This window comes from Peromyscus leucopus, chromosome 2 (genome assembly GCF_004664715.2).
Source record: "Peromyscus leucopus breed LL Stock chromosome 2, UCI_PerLeu_2.1, whole genome shotgun sequence".
In the NCBI taxonomy this organism is placed as follows: Eukaryota; Metazoa; Chordata; class Mammalia; order Rodentia; family Cricetidae; genus Peromyscus; species Peromyscus leucopus.
The window spans coordinates 99,053,911-99,072,598 of record NC_051064.1 but is presented as its reverse complement, the minus strand read 5'-3'; the positions used below and the strand labels follow the sequence as shown (position 1 = coordinate 99,072,598).

At 39.6% G+C, this 18,688-nt stretch overlaps 2 protein-coding genes across 4 annotated transcripts in view; both read left to right on the top strand.

Annotated features, from left to right (window-relative positions):
• The window catches only part of LOC114693761 (cytochrome P450 2J3-like), a 59,990-nt gene extending 47,011 nt beyond the window's left edge, over positions 1 to 12,979 (top strand). The window contains exons 7-9 of one of the 3 annotated variants that reach the window (XM_028870296.2): positions 3,772 to 3,959; positions 6,671 to 6,809; positions 12,519 to 12,979. In XM_028870296.2, coding sequence (XP_028726129.1) covers positions 3,772 to 3,959; positions 6,671 to 6,809; positions 12,519 to 12,697 — 506 coding nt within the window. In that variant the 3' untranslated portion in view covers positions 12,698 to 12,979. The remainder of the gene's footprint in view (positions 1 to 3,771; positions 3,960 to 6,670; positions 6,810 to 12,518) is intronic. The other 2 variants (XM_037202718.1, XM_028870297.2) reach the window with 2 other exon arrangements.
• A 4,615-nt stretch (positions 12,980 to 17,594) lies between these two features.
• LOC114693764 (cytochrome P450 2J3-like) overlaps positions 17,595 to 18,688 on the top strand; it is a 35,977-nt gene continuing 34,883 nt past the window's right edge. The window contains 1 exon segment of the mRNA XM_037202719.1: positions 17,595 to 17,873. Within this exon segment, the coding sequence (XP_037058614.1) occupies positions 17,664 to 17,873 (210 nt within the window). The 5' untranslated portion in view covers positions 17,595 to 17,663.

Here is an 18,688-nt window from a genome sequence, read left to right as displayed (position 1 = left end):
GGCGATGTTATGATGCAAAATTCATTTAGTCTAAAATTCTCCATTGTCTTTAACAATATCAATACTGTTCTAAAGTCCAAAGCCTCTTCTAAGACTCAAGGCAATCCCTAACTGTGACCTACTGTAAAACCAAAACACAGATATATATATAGTTCCAGCATGCAGTAGTAGAGAATATACATTTCTATTCATGAATGGAGATATACTGAGAAAATACTGAAACACAACAAGAGAAAGAGAAACCCTTTGCTGGTGTCTCATGGGTCTGGCATCTCAAATACCTTGTGGGTTCTACTGCATCCCAGCCTTCAATTTCAAAATGTCATGCAATGGACTTTCATGTTCTTCTAATGAGGACTCTTCTGTTAGTTTAACCATTCCTCTGAAATGCCATAAAAAGAATCATCAAGTCCTTCATTCTTGCATCCCCCATAACTCCAAAGCATGATGATGAACTGACAAGTTCAGCTGCCAGGTTGTGATGGCCATTGGCCTTTGGATCACATTTGCATTAGTTTTTGTTTTCCAGAATCAGGGGAGTTACCGCCTTGGAATTTTTCTTTTTGCAAGCTGAAAGCTTATCTAAAGTCTTACTTTCAGGGAAAGCTTCCCATTATTTCCATGAACAGCAATAGGCCTCTCCATAATGGCAGTAATTTCTTTAACAATGACAGCCTATTATCCATCAGAGGTTTGGAGGACAACATTAAGCTTTTAATACTCCTTTTTTTCCCCAAGCTCTATATTTTTAATTTCATTCTGCACAACTTTCTCTTTTTAATAATAGACCTAAGAGTAACTAATGATAACCATAACACAGATTCAATTAAAATATTTATGCCAAAGAATTACTGCATTACTTTTTATCATAGCCTCAGGCAAGTTCTTAGGGCAAGAGCAGAAGAACCCACTAAATTCTCCATCACAGTATCACATAAGTGATTAGCAACTCAGTTGCAAATCAAGTTCTTATTTCCTTCTGAAACCTCATTATCTAGGCCTACACTACTGTCTTTCAGGCTCCTATTAGAATGGCCCATTAATCTCTGTGAATCATTTCTCTATTCCAATGTTCAAAGTGTTCCACATTTCTCTAAAAATAAATAATATAAAGCCTAACATATTAAGTATCTTCATAGCAGTAAGCCCATTTCTTTGTATCAATTTCTGTATTAGTTATTCTTCTATAACTAAATAAAATTCCATGACCAAAAGCAGCTTATTGAAGGAAGGCCTTGTTTTGGTTTGTAGTTCCAAGAAGAGACTCCATTAATGTGGGGAAGCCATGGTGCAGATGGCCAGAGGAGAAAACTGAAAATTCACATCTCAACTAGACATAGGAAGCAGAAAGAAAACTGGAAATTGGGCAAGGCTATGAATTTTCAAAGCTGACACAAGTGACATACTTCTTCCAGCAAGGCTACATCTCCTAAAGTTCCCATAACCTCCACAGAAAGTGCCAAGGACCTGCACCAAGTGTTCAGATACCTGAGCCTATGGGAAAGATTTTTATTCAAATTTCTACAACATGCATCTTGGGTTGCAATTTAAAATGCATGTCCACCTGACAAAGTTTTAAAAACTTAGAGTGTTATTGAAGATCAGATTTGACTTCTGTAGCAGAGGCTCCAGAATATGACTAGACTTACATGACAGATATTGCACTCATGTTCATTTTACAATATTCACAGAACTCAAGATGTAGGACCAATCAGAGAATTGATGGACCATGAATAAATAAAGTATGGCATATATGAGCTAGAGAGGATATTCTGTCATCAAGAAAAGAAGTTTTAATAACTGCTCTATCACAGATAAGCTTTCAGGACAAGATACTAAGTTAAATGACCAACTGCAAAATTATAGAAACTGTCCTACCCAATGCAAATGATTTATCTAGAATAATAAATTTCTTAGACACAAAAAGTTGAATGAGGGATGGGAACTTGAGTGTATTTATAAACATTAAGTTTCACTTTCAGATAAAAATTTCTTGAAAATTATATTCAAAATAAAATGTTAATATTATATCACAGAACTAGATCACAAGGCTTCAGAAAGAGTTAGGTCTTGATTTGCAACCAATTGTCAGCTACTCATGTGATACTTTGACCAATAATCTGGTGGTCTTCTGCTCTTGCTGTAAGAACTTGCCTGAGGCTATGATTAAAATTAATGGAGTAATTTCTATGGCACAAAATTTCAATTGAGTCTGTGGTATGGACTGAATAGTTATTGGTTTATACACTTAAAAATTGCTATGAAGATCCCAAAATTGGTGAAACACACAATTAATCATAATACTTGTGAATATAAAGCAAAAATAATACAAGTTTGAGGTTATCTGGCTACAATAGAAAACCTGACCACAAAAACAAAGCATGGCAATCATGAAAATTTTGATTATATACATATGCCCATTTAAGTATTTATAAACTGTAATACATGGATATACATTTATTTCTCACACAGAAGAAACATTTAAACTATACCTTGTAATGGACTTATTATTCCAAATCCTTTCAACTTGTTGCTGTGTTAAACTGGGAGTGAAGATCAACATTCTCTAGGGTGGTTCCATGAGAACAGTCTTTGTATCCACAGGAAAAGAAGAGAGGAAGGAAGCAGGGAGCCATCTTTTCAGACCTTGTCCCAGGATAAAACGTCATGCCTATTTGCTTTTTCTTGGCCAGAACATAGTCACATGCTCACATTTACAACAAATGAATCTAGGAAATTAAGTTTTTAAATGTTTAGCTGGGCATCAGTGGAATCTCTATTAATATAGAAAGTGGGTAAACTACATGGGGAAGAGTGAGCAGTTTCAATTGTTTGTTTGGTTTGTATCAGTCTATGTAATTATCAAAACATCATTAAAATGAAGCCTGCTTATTCTTAGTTGTTGATGAGGAAACTGATCCTGGAAGTATGAAAGTGGCTTCAGCAGCAAATAATGTTCACGAACAGCTTGCTCTGTGCCTTTTACTCTGAGACATCTCCTTAAGAAATCACAGCCAACAGACATTCAGTAGGCTGAAAGATTGTGTCCTCTTTATAAACTCATTTTTGAAATATAATTACCAATTTTGTGGTATTAGGAGGTGATAAGCCTTGAATGGTAGTGCATATAAAAAAGAGATACAGGAGAAGCCAGTGAGATGGTTCAGCTGGTAAATGGACATCCTGCAAACCTGAACACCTAAGTTCAGTGCCAGCATCCAGAAGGCACAAGAATTGACCCCTACAAGCTGTCCTATGGACTTCACTCTTGGACTAATAGAAAAATATGTTTTTAATTTTTACTTTTAAAAGCAGGAACCAAAAAAGATCCCTTCCCCTTATGACACTAGGACACAGTAAAGCTTTGCCAACTATGAGACAAGATTAATCTTATCAGAAAAGAAATCTCTTGATTCCTTAATTGTAGATTTCCCAGACTTCCAAACCCAGAAAACTAAAATTTTGTATTTTATAAACCACTAGGTGAAGGGAACTTATTTGAGAAGCCCGATTTGGTAGTACTATGTGATACCATGCTGATCATAGCTAATCAGTTCAGGGTAGGAGGAAAGCTATTCTATTTTGTAAGAATAAGGAAATTACACAGTCGACAGTTTTTCAAAGCAGTCCTTTGAAGAGTTGAGGAACATGGTGTTCCTTTATAAGAAGAAAACTGGATGAAATTAAGAGGATAACATCTTAGAGACAACTTCTCTGTCTTCATAAAAGACACTAAACTTTTAAACTAACAGAGCCCCTGTTTTCTGGCAGAAAAAGTACATGCTGAAATTGACAGAGTGATTGGCCATGGGAGACAGCCAGGCACAACTGACCGAGAGTCCATGCCCTACACCAATGCTGTCATCCATGAGGTGCAGAGGATGGGTAACATCATCCCCCTGAATGCTCCCAGGGAAGTAACAGCTGATAGCACACTTGCTGGATTCCACCTGCCCAAGGTAACTTTGTACTCTCAGATTCCAGGGTTCCAGTCCATCCTTGGCATCTTCTGAGGAATCTAAACATAAAAAGTAACATGTATTTCTGCCCCAAGAAAACATTTAAACTGAGAGAGAGAGATAGTGTTCCCAGAACAAAAGAAAAAATAGCTTTCCTGCAAGGTGTCTAAGTGATGTTTATGTGTACAAAGAGGAGTAGAGAAAGGAAGATTCCTTGGTGAAATCTGCTTTGATTTCAGCAAATAAAGTAAAAGTTGGCTTTATTAGCTGAAGGATATCCTAGCATCTTCTGATGTTAATGTGTCTTCATAGGAGTCAGTAGTTCTTTGCCATATCTGTGCTCTTAGGCAATTTCCAGCTCTTGCTTACTATCCATATTTGAGATCTTTCTATCTCACAAAGAAAACCAGTCCAAAGTGAAATATTAATTATAAGAAAAGAAGAGATAAAAAAGTAGATTTTTGCCAAGCAATCATGTGCTTAGGATGCTTATGATGTGAAAATGTCTCAATTCCCTTTTCATAATAATTGATCCTCACTTTATACATTAGAATGTTGAGACACTGGGAATGAAATTCACTTAAAATCTCTATATTACAATATACAGTCTCAGAAGAGTTGGGATCCAGAACTATTCTGGTTATTTGTACATTAGACATCAAAAGTTCTCTCTTACACTTTTCTTCATGGATCCCTCTAACATTCTCTTTGATCACATACAAAATGCACAACCCACCTTAGGATCTACTCAGGATTTTTGCAGAGAGCTTTCCTGGTCACATCATATTCCCTCTGCTCAAGGCACAATCCTTTCCATTCTTTCTGTTTACTGTACACTGAACAAAGGGTAGACATTTCTTGGTAGTGAGAAAATAAATTTCTGAGGCTTCAGTTCAGCATGGCAGCAAGTGGGAGGCTTAGCAAATTGGTCCTCATGATGATGGCCAGGAAAAAATAGAAACCATGTAGCAGGCTAACTACCCATAAGATTTATTCCATCCAGTTCTTCAACATGAATTATGGTACCACATAGTCAGAGAATGTCAACTGCCATTAGTTAATGATCTCTAGAAATGTCCTCACAGCTTTTATCTGTGGTGTTCTTTTGTAATCACCTAGACAATTATCAAATGCAGGAGTCCAAGATCAAGAATAAATACCAGAGGTAGCCTCTGTGGATCTGTAATATTTTGTATTAGATACTCAGAACATATTGTTCTCCAGGAAAGTCTTCGGAGATGGGACAAGAACAGTCTACTCTGGAAACACAGATACAATCCATTCATTTAACCCCAGGCCCCAGACACAGGCCTTCACATCACAAGTCTCTAAAAAAATGATTGACAATGTCAAATGTAACAGCAGCTCTAGACACTGCTGATCTAACCGGATAATACCCAAGGGAGTCAGTGGCTTTGACCTCACAGGGACCTAGTTCCAGAAGTAGCTGCATCTCTGCCTATTGTGTGACTCTAAGAAAATTGTTAATCTCTCATAGCATTAATTTCTATAGCTGTACAGTTCAGTAGAATCCCAGAACACGTCATATAGAAAAAGAGGTCAAACATGCAGAGTTTCCTATTCCATGTAGCAGTTATACATTTCATTGCCTACACAGTTTAAGATTTCCTGTCCTTAAAACATCCTGAACAAAATAAGCATGTCTGTGCCAGTTTATAAATAATGAGAATGCAAAGGGGGAACCTCTGGGTTCTTTCTACAGGCAGATAGACTGGAGTGAGGAGCAGAGTATGGGAGGCAACAGAGGTTTTAAAGAAAAGGATGCTGGTGCTGAGAATAAAAAGAGTGGATGACTTCACTTAGACAAGATTAGGGGAGGAGGATTGCTCATGACAAAGGAAACAGTGATTACACAGAATTGGAAGGAATGTACAACTGTCATATTTGAGAAAATAAATATCAGCCCATGGCAGAACAGGCAATGAGGCAAACTCATCCTAGAAAATTAAATAATACCTCTTAATACTAAGACAGATGGAAGCATGCTGCAGAATAGTAACAAAAATGATGAGAGGTGGGAGTATGGTGTGGTTAGGTTGTATTCATGGCATAGTTGGCATTGTCAACTGTGGAGGAGGAGATATGGATCAAAGAGAACACTAAGGTGGCAGTGAGAAGTAGTCATTGACATGACAAAATCAAAAGAGACTGATAGAATGGATCAGATCACTGATGGGGAGGATGAGTCAGTGAGCCTTTAGGCACACTCTGGGGAATCCAGGCACCCTGCCAGGGAATCTGTTGGACTGGGCTTGCTTACTCTGCTTCTTTGATGTGTTCCTAACCATGCTGAGGGACTGAGTTCACAGGTCTCCATACTGAGGGTTATGAATAGAAAAGCAATGATGGAAGAGTCATCATTTCTTTTGCAGACTTTCCATGGTCCTCATTGTAGGAAGGAGCTGGGTTGATGGTTGTTCACCCCATATCCAGTTATGTTCCCAGGATTGGTCACATGTTGTTTCCCTAGGCAAATGCTGACCTCTTTCCACAGACTTGTGTTTTGTAATAAAGAGCAGACTAATAACACTGTAATATCCTAAGGATGCACAATCCATAATTGATCTAGACTAAGGATAGGATTTTTAGAGGAGCTGAGGGTGTAAAGAGTAATGGGAGCTTGGGAACCCTCATCCCCTGTCTGGGTCTGTTCCATACATCAAGCCTTGACTCTTTGCTGTCTTCCTTAGGGGACCATGATCCTGACCAATTTGACTGCTCTGCACAGGGACCCCAAAGAGTGGGCCACTCCAGACACCTTCAATCCAGAGCACTTTTTGGAGCATGGACAGTTTAAGAAGAGAGAATCTTTCCTGCCATTCTCAATAGGTGAGTGGTAATGGAGAAGAAACAGGTCAGAATCCTTCCTTATCCCTCCCCTCCTCTTCTCCTTATAGACTCCCACTCTAATTTTAATATCTCCATATGGCCTCAGTCAGTGCATCTCCAAGGTGATTGTTTTGGAGCCCAGTGTTCTCTGGACCTGGCACTCTTCAGACCACCCCTACCTCTCAAGCTCTCCTTGCCTCTGATGGAAATTGTGGTGCACTAAGGGCTTCATGAATCATCACATTTAAAATGTTCTCATATCTACACTAGCTATAAAATAAAAACAGGAATACACAGAAACTCACTGGAGTTTTGCTACTGAGGATTGTATTGTTCTCTCTTAACTAGAGGGTTCATTAGCAGACAAATTACTTGACATCACAAAGGTGACATATTTGCTAGTAATCAGATAGGAATAGGGTATTGATGTCTATTTAATGTGATAAGCAAACTCCAATTAAGAGAAGAGATTTTTCTTATTCAAGACCATTTGCCAAAAGAATTGGCAGAGCAGATCAGGCTTAAGTTTTCAGTCCTATTTCAGTTCTTTGTCTATTACATATGAATGGCAACTGACATCCCCAGTTATAGACCCTTCTGCTTTAGGATTCCCTAAGTCCATGGCCTATGTATTAGTTAGAATCTTGCTGAATAACAACTATCCCAAACTGAATTATTTCCAAAGAGTACATTATCCTCAAAGGTTTCCAGGTCAGATCATTGGCTTAGCTAATCTTGGTTAACCTGCCATACATGGTATCCTGGGTTTTCATATGGTATTGCTTAAGATTCCAAGAAACAGAGCAGTAGAACACAGGCCTGGTAAGATGCAGGCTGGGACTGTCACCCCATGACTTCTGGTGACCTATAAAAATCATTAAACCATTCCAGTTCAAGGAGAGGAAAGTCCTACAGACTTTGGAATAGTTGTGAAGTCCCAGTGAGTATAACAAGAAACCAAGGCAAGAGAACAGTTGGGTGTTTTGCTTTCAGCATTTCTTTCTGGTGGGGGTGCATGTGATTCAGTTACCTGGAGATGCCCAATGAGGACAAGAAGAGGGAACATCTGAAAAAAACCCTGGGTTGACAAAGCAGCAGTCTGGATTTTCTACCACAGTCCTATCTTTGGCATGTAGCTGCTTTCCTTCAGCATTTCTAGAACTTCCTAAAGACAACATCTCTGGAGCTGTTATATTATGCAGTTTCTCTTCTCTTAGAAAAGATAACCAAGCTATACAATTGTCATTTATATGTTATCACAGAATATATAAAACTAATTTATAATTTCACATGTTCTCCTGATTTATGTCCACCCCTATTAGGTCAAGAAACTGACAGCTTGATATATATTAATATAATTAATATTAATTACTATTACTATATTGAAACAAATATTATATAATATTAAATAAAAGAGTTTTTTTTTTTAATTTGCAACTGGTGCACGGCTACTGAAGACCTTTGGCTATAGTCTAAGTTGACCCTCATATTTCGCACAAAGGTCATTTTTTGCTTTTTTTTTTTTAAGGGAAAGAGTCAAAGTAACCTTTAGACCAGGCTATGTTTGTTAGCTTTCCCTCACTGAAACAATATCTGAATGAACAACTTCTTAGGAGGAAGGTAAGTTTGTTAGCAATACGTGGCTGAAGAATGCAGCCATCTCATGGTAGGGAAGAAGCAAGAGAAAGATGCTGTGAGATTGCAGATATCCCATCAGGACATGGCTCAAATGACCTATGTTAGGCACACACCTACTTTATTTTCCACCACTTCCCAATAGTGCTACAGTTGGCAACCAAGCCTGTAGATGAAGTCCTTGTCTACAATGAAAATAACTGAACTACATACATTCAAGTTTCAAAGCCTGGTTGAATGTTGTCATATCATTCAAGTCTCCCAGATGAGTGTCTATAGTCTCTAAAGAGAGACCAGATATGAACTCTGACAGTACATCCTTGAAATGCATTCTTAACTAATATTATGAGAAATCTGTACTCCCCAGGGTGAATTATGGGGGATAAAAAAGTTTTATCTTAAGAATTTGTCCATAATTCTAGTCTTCTTCAGTCATTGAAATTCTCTGTCTTTGTTTGCTGTCTATTTCTGTGATAAAAATGAACAAATGTAACTTAAGGAGGAAATAATTTATTTAGCTTGTACTCCCTGATCATAGTCTGAAGAATACCAAGAAAGGAACCTGGAGATAGAAAGTGAAGAGTAGGATGTGGAGGGGATAGGCTTATGTGCTTGTTTCTATGACTTAATCAGCCTGCTTTGTTATCTCACCCATGACCATGTGCTTGAGGGTGGAACTTCCCATAGTAAACTGGGCCATTAGTCGAAAGAAATAACTAAAAAGAGAGGGTAGGAAAAGGAAAAACATAAAAACAAATTTTTCTTCTCAAGCATGGGCTCTGATACCAACATTGGTCAGGATTATCTTTGGACAGACTCTTCCAACAGTATATATTAATATTACTAGTTTTATTTACACAGTCACAGGTACATATTGACAAAATGGCCCCTGGCAAGTTGGAGAGGAAGAGAAGTGAGTAACTATTGGTTTCACATTCCAAAACATCTGAAAGCCTGGAGATAAGAAGGACCTGTGCTGCAGTCTGTGCCTGAGTAACCAAAAGTCTCTGCAGAGGTGGAGAGAGCTGGAATGTGATGGTCATGAGCAGACACAGCAGCACAGTCACAGGCGTTCAGGAAGAGTCAGGCCTGCCAAGTGGCAAGTGCCAGCCAACTGGATGCCATCAGCTCAGCTCAGGAGAGATTTTTCTTCTAACTTCAGTGACCCACATGCCAATCATTTCTGAAATGACCTCACAGACAGACCTTGATTTTCTAGTCATCTCTCAGTCAAGATGGTCACTGACTTGGTTACTGTTCTTTGTTGTGAAGACACTTCATGAGCAAGGTGACTCTTATAAAATAAAGCATTAAATTGGGATCCTGCTTACAGTTTCAGAGGATTAGTCCATGATCATTATGGCAAGAAGTAGACAGGCATGGCACTGGAGCAGTATCTGGGAGTTTTACATTCTGATTTATAGGCAGAAAGAGAGAGAGACATAGAAAAACAGAGAGACAGACATTAACAGATAAGTGAGAGTAACAGAGAGAGAGAGAAAATGAGCATAGTGTGGTTATTGAAATCTCAAACCCCTTTCCAGTGACATACCTCCTTCCACTCCTTCCACAAGGCAACATCTCCTAATTCTTCTCAAAAATGTTTCACTGCCTTGTGAATAAACATTCAAGTTTATGACCTTTTTAGGGACATTCTCAATCCAACCATTACAGTAATCAAGATAACCTATCATATAGGCCAAGCTTTTAATCATATGCTCCACATTGCACAACTAATTCATGCACACCCAGCCTTGCGCAGAGGGAGAGAAGAGACTGTTTCACATAATTACTGTCTTATTAGGGTTTCTATTGCTGTGAAGAGACGCCATGATCAAACCAACTATTATAAGGCAAAACATTTAATTGTGGTGGATCACCTACATTTCAGGGGTTTAGTCCATTGTTGCTATGGTGGGAAGCAAGGCAGCATGCAGACAGACATGGTGATTGAGAAGACGAGGGTTCTTACATCTTGACCTACAGACAACCTGAAGTGATGTGTGGAGCCACAGGTTTTTCTGTGTCCTGCCCCATCCTGAGGACCCCCAGCCACTTCTAAAATAATCACTCAGAGGCTTATATTAATTACAACTGTATTGCCTATGACAGGTTTTCTGCTAGCTAGCACTTTCATCTTAAATTAACCCATTCCTATTAATCTATATGTTGCCATGTGGCCATGGCATTATCAGTTTGCTGGCATCCTGTTGCCCCTTTCGTGTTGGGCTAGGTCTCTCTCGACTCTGCACTTCTCCCTGCATCTCTGCTTGGATTTCTTGCCTGGCTGTAAGCTTTCTGGCCATAGACCAAAACAGCTTTATTTATAATCCAGTGGGAGCCACACATATTCACAGCATACAGAAAGACATCCTGCAATGGGTCTGAGATACTGGGGATGGCCTCAAAGCCCGCCTCCACAGTGACACACTTTCTCCAGTAGGGCCATACCACCTACAAGACCACACTTCTCAGTAGTGCAACTCTCTATGAGCTTATGGAGGCCAATTGCATTCAAACTACCACAATTGCCACATTAGGAAGGCTGTGGTTCATGACAAGGAGTGGTTTAATGACAGTAACAGAGGGGACTGCAGACAGGTCAGGTCATTAGCCCTGAATCCTAACTCTGCATATAATGGTGTATAGATTCTTACAGAAGAATCTTGGAAACTTGAGTTGTTAGCCATGTTATAAATAACAGATAACAGGAAGAGCATGAGGAGAACAGAAATGAGTGAAACAACATGGTGAAAAACACAGCTGTTATATAACACAGTGACATCATCATCGTCATCATCATATCATCATCATCATCATCATAACACATTTATGTTTACTATGCACCTTTTCAGGATTGTTTTCATTTTATTTTCTCAACAAACTGTGTTAGGCAGGTAACAAAGTGGAAACAGGCATACATCAGAAAATTCTACAGTGTTTAATGTCTTTGAAGTCCAATGCAGCTTCCTAAACATTAGCCTGCAGAGAATGAAGCATACTATCATTCCTGCTACCATGTCCTTGTTAGAAGCACCAATAAGACATCCAAAATATATCCAAATTTTAATCTTAGCTTTGTCTGAATGCTGTTCTAAGCATTTTGTTATAGTCTTTATAAATTTGTTTTTCTTGATGTTTTTAAAACTTTGTTCAGTCAAAGTTAGTGGCAGAGGAGACATCTAACTCCATAAAACACTTGCCTTGGGAAGTATATAAGTATATAAGTGATCCCCAAGTCACATAAAATTTTGGAACATGGTGCCATGTGCTTATAATCCTAGTAGTTGAATGCAGTGTCCCTTGTGACTCGATAGCCAGACCTACTTGACAAGTTATAAGGCAGTTAAGAACTTATTTAAAATAGATGAGGGTTATAGCATTTGAGGATGAACTCCTGTGGTTGTCCTCTGGCATCCACACACATATGCCAACAAGTGTACACATAATGAGCAGACATATGAATAAACATATCCACAGAAACATGGTTTAGGGACTGGAAATCTGCAGTACTGTTGGAATACATGGTGAGGACATTCAAATGGTGAGGAAGAGAACAGTGGCATGCTAGGGATGTCCCTAGATCATCAACAATCACCCATGTCAACACAGATATCCCATAGAGACACTGAGGACTTGACAGGTACAGAAATGGATGTAGACACAAATACATATGTCTATATACATACTTAGATAACTACACCTTGTACATGTGTGTATGGTGTGAGATGACCCAGAACAATGGCTTCCAGAGTTGTGAGAATGTCTCTTGCCAATGTTTTATTTTAAATATAATATTATTCAATAAATAGAACCAGGATACTTGGGATGATGGCAATTCCTTGGGTTGGCAAAATGAAAACACAAATCTGAGATATATAGCTATGCAAAAGAACAGGAAATAACAGCTTGTATTAGGTTCGAATGGCCAAATCATGAAGATGTTAGACATAATCAGCTGGACACATCGTTCAGGATCAGCTTGGCATTTACAGTAGGAAGTTGGGTGCACCTGTATCTTGATGCTCCAAAGTCAGCTGAGGAAGTGACTCATCTTCTGTTCTTGTCCTGCAGGAAAGAGATCTTGCCTGGGAGAACAATTGGCCAAGTCTGAGCTATTCATTTTCTTCACTGCTCTCATGCAAAAATTTACCTTCAAGCCACCAGTCAATGAGAAGCTGAGCCTGAAGTTCAGAATGAGCCTGACCCTTTCCCCAGTCAGCTACCGCATCTGTGCTGTCCCCAGACTGTGATGCTGGAGAAGGAAAAAGGAAAGAGTACAGGGAGGAATGGTGTGTGCCCTGATGCTGCTGGACCTTGCTCACATGAGAGGAGAACAATGTCAAAGAATGAAGGTGATTCAAGAAATATTGAAGGAATTAGACTAAAAATATGAATCAAATTACTGGACTGTTGCCCCCTAATTTGGTGGTGGGCGAATCATTTATGAGCTCAATGGCATGTCTTTTCATTTAAAAGTTGCAAGACAAGGAGAATGATGATTCCTCCCTTCAAGCGAATGCACTGAAAATGAATGGCTGAATAAAAAATGCTAAATGCATCATAATTTTCATCTCAAGAGGTGTGCCTTCAGTTTGCCTCCTTCCTCCTTTCCTAGACATGCATTTGTTTCTGGCCCATTGAAATGTTGTTTAAAGTGGTGCAAAGAAAAAATAAGGATCAGAGCTGAGCTTCTTGCTATATCCATAGGAAGAGGCCATGAAGACTCTTGCAAATGACAGATGTGTCCCTAACATGTAGCTCTATCTCCAAGTAGTTCTGAAAACCAGCAGAGCAAGGATATTTCCCTAGGCACAGGCAGACAAAGCAAGTGGGGTCAGATCAGTTTCCTTTTATAAGTAGTAGTTTGTCCTTGACCTTGAATCTCAGGCTAGGTAACACCCGAACACATATAAGCAACCCTGGAATCAGGCTTGGAGGGCATATGGTAATTGAAGGGCTCTAGTAGACAGACACTATTATGGCAAACATGACTCATGAGACTACAATATTAAAATTTTTCATGAACAAATTCAGAATAAATCAGCAAGAACTTTAGATCACACATTTGAAAAACTTGAAAGTTTCCTCTAACACTAAAAAGTAAGGGAAAATGGAGAACCAAATTAAACCAGGACAGCCCTATGTGAATAACTATTATAAGGAATCCATAGCCAGGTTGTGGTTCACAACTTTAATCTCAGTTTAAAGGGAGGCACACACCTTTAATGGCAACACTTAGTAGACAGAGGCAGGCACATAAGAATTACAGTGATTTAAATTTATAAGCCACTTGCAAAAGGCAGGCTGAAATTCAAAGTGAATGTCCTTCATGTCTAAAAATAGATATACTTAAACATTGAATATACATATAAAAAGAAAGGGGAATATGTGTACATTTATCCATACATACTGACAAATATTTAGTTTCAAACTTTCAAAATAACTTTAATTGAAAGATAATTCTTTTTGTTTTTTGTTTGTTTGTTTGTTTGTTTGTTTGTTTTTCGAGACAGGGTTTCTCTGTTTAGCTTTGTGCCTTTCCTGGAACTCACTCTGTAGCCCAGGCTGGCCACAAACTCACGGAGATCTGCCTGGCTCTGCCTCCCAAGTCCTGGGATTAAAGGCATGTGCCACCACCACGCGGCGAAAGGTAATTCTTGCCAAAACCATTTTGTCCCAGGAAATTTATAACCTGCCAAAAAAGGAACACTCAACCCCCTAGAATTAGGATGGGACATTTGCTTTCATCTTTCCGGGATAATAAAAGCTCAACTAAGGGGTCCAGAGACCACTTCACAAGTAAAACATCTGAAAAGAAAAGAAAGGCGGGGGGGGGGGGAATTATCAAGAGAACATGTCCCAAGAAAAAAGAGTATTGGCCAAGTGGTACCTCCCCCCTCCAATGGACCCCCCAGAAATCTTGTCATATGAGACTGACCAAAATTTGAAGTGAAAAATACTTAATCATAAGACTGCCAAGTACAACCAAGCAGGACTTTGTGGAAAACTTGGACGAAATAGCTTCATTGTTGTAAATAGTTTTACTGTGTTAGAGTTGATATATATATATATATATATATAGTGGGAAAATGTTTTAGGATATTTGATCACACTGTGAAAGATTGAGTTATTTACTGGAAAAAAGGTGTTTGTAGTTGTGGTGTGGCTCAGCCCTAGCACACACCTTTAATCCAATAACTTTCTATTTATTATAAACAGGATTAAATAAAAGCAAATTTCCACAGGTCAAGAGGTGGAACAAGCAACTAGGAGACAGGAAATAACCAGAGAGAGTAAGAGGGAGTCAGGAAGATGGATAGAGATATGCACAGGAAGTAGCAGAGAGGGACATTCAGTTTGGAGTCTTTTTGGTTTGAGATGGCATAGAAGAATGTGCTCTTTCTGGGATATCCCACAGCTGGATGCTGTGGGATGTTCTGTATGGCAAATGTGTTAATAAATAAAACACTGATTGGCCAGTAGCCAGACAGGAAGTATAGGTGGGACTAACAGAGAGGAGAATTGAAGGAACAGGAAGGGAAAGAGAAGACTGCCTGCAGCTGCCACCAGGACAAGGAAAATGTAAGGTACCAGTAAGCCATGAGCCATGTGGCAAAGTATAGATTAATAGAAATGGGCTGAATATAAGAGTAAGAGATAGACAATGATAGGCCAGAACTAATGGCCAAGCAGTTTAAATAATATAAGCATCTGTTTGTTTATTTTATAAGTGGGCTAAGGGACTGTCAGGGCTTGGCGGCACACAGAGAGAAAACTCTCCAGCTACAGATGGGTGCTTTCTCTGCCTCTCTAAGCTAACAGGTTTTTATCCCAGCATCTGATTCCTAAGTTTTATTGATAGAATAATAGAGACTTAGTTTAAAAACAATACACAAGATTGAATGTTTTATGCAGCTTTGGTTCCCTTCCCCTGTATATTGATTGGATATTTTGAAGTACAAGACACTGACAGCTATAATGAGAGGGGAAAAGGAAGGCAGGGAGCTTCAAGAGAGACACATGGTCAGATTTCATTCATGGCAGTACATGTCAGCTTGCACCAGTATCTGTGCTGGACTTTGACCAGCCCACATGGCTCTTTCTTATTTGGCCTTCTTTCAGTTCTAGGGCCATCTCAAAACTCTGATTACCACAAGTCAAAGAGGACTATCACCCTCGTAGTGCTGATGCCTACCTCTTTATGGTGTCCAGGTACTGGAATTACATCCTTTCCTTCATCTGGTGTGTCCAATAATTTTGGGAACCTTGTTACCTTGATAAGATTGTAATATGTCCATATGCCCTTACAGTCTCAGATCACTCTCAGAAATGTATAGCCTGGCATTCTTTCTAAAACCAGGGTTGTTATTCATTATTCTGTGCTTCTTCCATCATACTGGAGAAATGGTACCATAATGTGTCCACCCAGGTACACAATCATCCTCAAAACTGAGCGAAAATCTGCTTGTGAAAAGCAATCTCTCAAGTCAAAGTACTGTTTTACATGGTGTGGAGTAACTTAGAGAGGCTCAGCTTGACCTGAACACATGAAACACAGTTTTGTTTTGTTTTTTAACAAAACCCAAAAATACCAATATCTCACTCTGAGTACTGAAGGCCTGAGGTCTCGGGGCCAAATACAATGTTACTATAAAGACCTAGAAACTTTGGGAGTGGTTAACTGTGACACCTATGATAGGATGAAATATCCTTTGCTTATATAAGCAAGAGTAGTGTAGCTGGCTCTGGAGGAAGATCAATCCCCGTTTTTTCTGAGGAACCACTGTACTAATGTCCATAGTGAATGTACACATTTGCACTCCTCCCAGCAATAGTGAAGTATTTTTCTTGTTCTACAACCTTGCCAGAATGAGCTGCATTTTATTGAGCTTAGCTATTCTGACAGATATAAGAAGAAATCTCAAATAGTTCTGATTTTCATTTCCCTGATGGCTAACAATGCTGACCATTTCTTTAGGTCTTTCTCAGCCATTTGAATTTCCTCTTTTGAGACTTCTCTGTTTAGATATGTACTCCATTTTTTAAATTGGGTTATTTGGTTTTTTGATATCAAGCTTCTTGAGTTATTTATGTATTTTGGATAGTAGCCCTCTTTCAGATGGGAGTTGGTAAAAATCTCTTCCCTTTCTGTAGGATGCAACTGGTAGTTTCTTATTTGGTAAAGTTATATTGCTTTTCTAACACTCATGTATACTCATGTGGAAGCCAAATAGTAGGAATCATTTCCTCTTCTTGGTAAGGGTGGATGCATCTGGACTTTGAAACCAAGAATCATGATACTATATTCAAATTTATTATTACTTGTCAATAAGATATTATTGATATATCAGATATCAGTTGTGAATATGAGAAGTTGCAGAGCCTTCTAATTTCAGAATATATTCTAGTCTTGTTGAAATTCGGCAAAGAGATTACAAACACACAAATAAATTGGCATTACTGCTCTAAACTTTAGAACGATGCCCAAACAAGATTTTAAAAAACACATACAGCTTTAAACACTTTTCCTCACCTTCATAACTGCACAGCACAGTTCATGGGAAGGGATCATTTCAAAAAATTTCCCAGTGGTGGCTTTTCTCTGTTATGTCACAGGTGCAGCAGCCTCACAAATCTGGTCACCCACACACCACACCACACAATCTCTCTCCTCTGAAAAGGTTACCAGCACTGGGGAAAGCTTGTTTACAAACCAGGAGTCTGCTGGGATGTAAATCACAATTCCCAGAGCCACACAAAGGCTTCAGAGAAACAAATTTCTGAAAAAACAACCACTCTTGGCCAGCCCTTTTAAACCACACTGGGGGGAGTGCTGGGAACACAATGCCTGGCACCTAGGGGTGGGGGAGAAGTACCTGCAGGTAGGAAGGACTTGGGAAAAAGGGCAAAGCAGAGAGCACCAGCATAAAGGTTAGGAGGGAGGTACCTGGAAGAGATTGGGTAAAAGTGCAGAGAAGCAGAGCGCTCTGTGGAAGCCTCCAGCATTACCCAGTACTGATAAGCAGGATGTGGGCGCCTAGGCAGAACAGAGAGATGGGGCGGGGCCAGTGGAGATGGTGTGAACAATGAACAGGGCCGGGGCTATAGTAGGACCGAGAGAGGGGGCGTGGTCTGCAAGGAACAGGGTGGAACTTAGCAGAGGAAGTCCGTACTAGGAAGGGACCCAGGGAACCAGACCCAGCTCAAACCTTTACCATGCTTGTCACAGATGGCTCCCTGGTGGCTGCCATCTGGGCAGCACTCCATCCTAGGACTCTGCTGCTGACTGCTGTCACCTTCCTGTTCCTGACCAACTACCTAAAAAACAGGCGCCCCAAGAACCACCCTCCAGGGCCCTGGCGCCTGCCCTTTGTGGGCAATTTGTTCCAGTTGGATTTGGAGCAGACGCATCTGGTGATACAGCAGGTAAGAAAGGGCTAGGGTGCCTGGCTGTGCCCTGACCCAATCCTGAGCTGCAGGAACAGGGATCCTGGCACTGGGGGCTGGAGGACACAGTGGTAGGCTGATGCTGGCCCTAGGCTAACTCAGCCAGTAGAGCTGGTTTCTAATCTGTGCCTTCATTTATGACACACGATGTTTTGATGCCAAAAAGTTGATTTTCTTATCTGTATATGAAAGATCTCCGTTGTTAACCCATTGTGATTTGACAACATACTACCTATGATTTCATTTCTTCTAAGTATGTTAAGTAGATGGATGATAGAATAGTTCACCTTGTTAAATAAATGCTGCTGCTTTAAGAATGTATAAGTACCCCCTTCACTTAATTTGATAAGCTCTCATCCAGGGAATAAAAAAAAAAAATGAAAAAAAAAAACTGCTCTCTTGATCAGAATTTTCTGTAACATCAGTTCTCTCTTATTGACCTAGTTTGGTCTTTGTGCATCCTTGCTGACTGTTCACCTAATGACTTTATCAACTACACAAGTGCAGAAACAGATGCAATCAAGTCTCCAGCTCCACTGGGAGTCTGGTTGGCCTCCTGCTCTCTTCCTCTCCTTCCTCTCCCTCTTCAGCTGCAATTGTGTGTGTGTGTGTGTGTGTGTGTGTGTGTGTGTATGTGTGTCCTACACATTTAAGATCAGCAGATGTTTTTGCTGCACTGACCATCCTCCTTTGCAATGTCCCTTTTTATCTGTAGCAATGTCCTTGCCTAGACAGGGTATGATTCAGGTTTTTAAAGTAATTATTCCTATGTTTTGGTTCCTTATTTACTATGT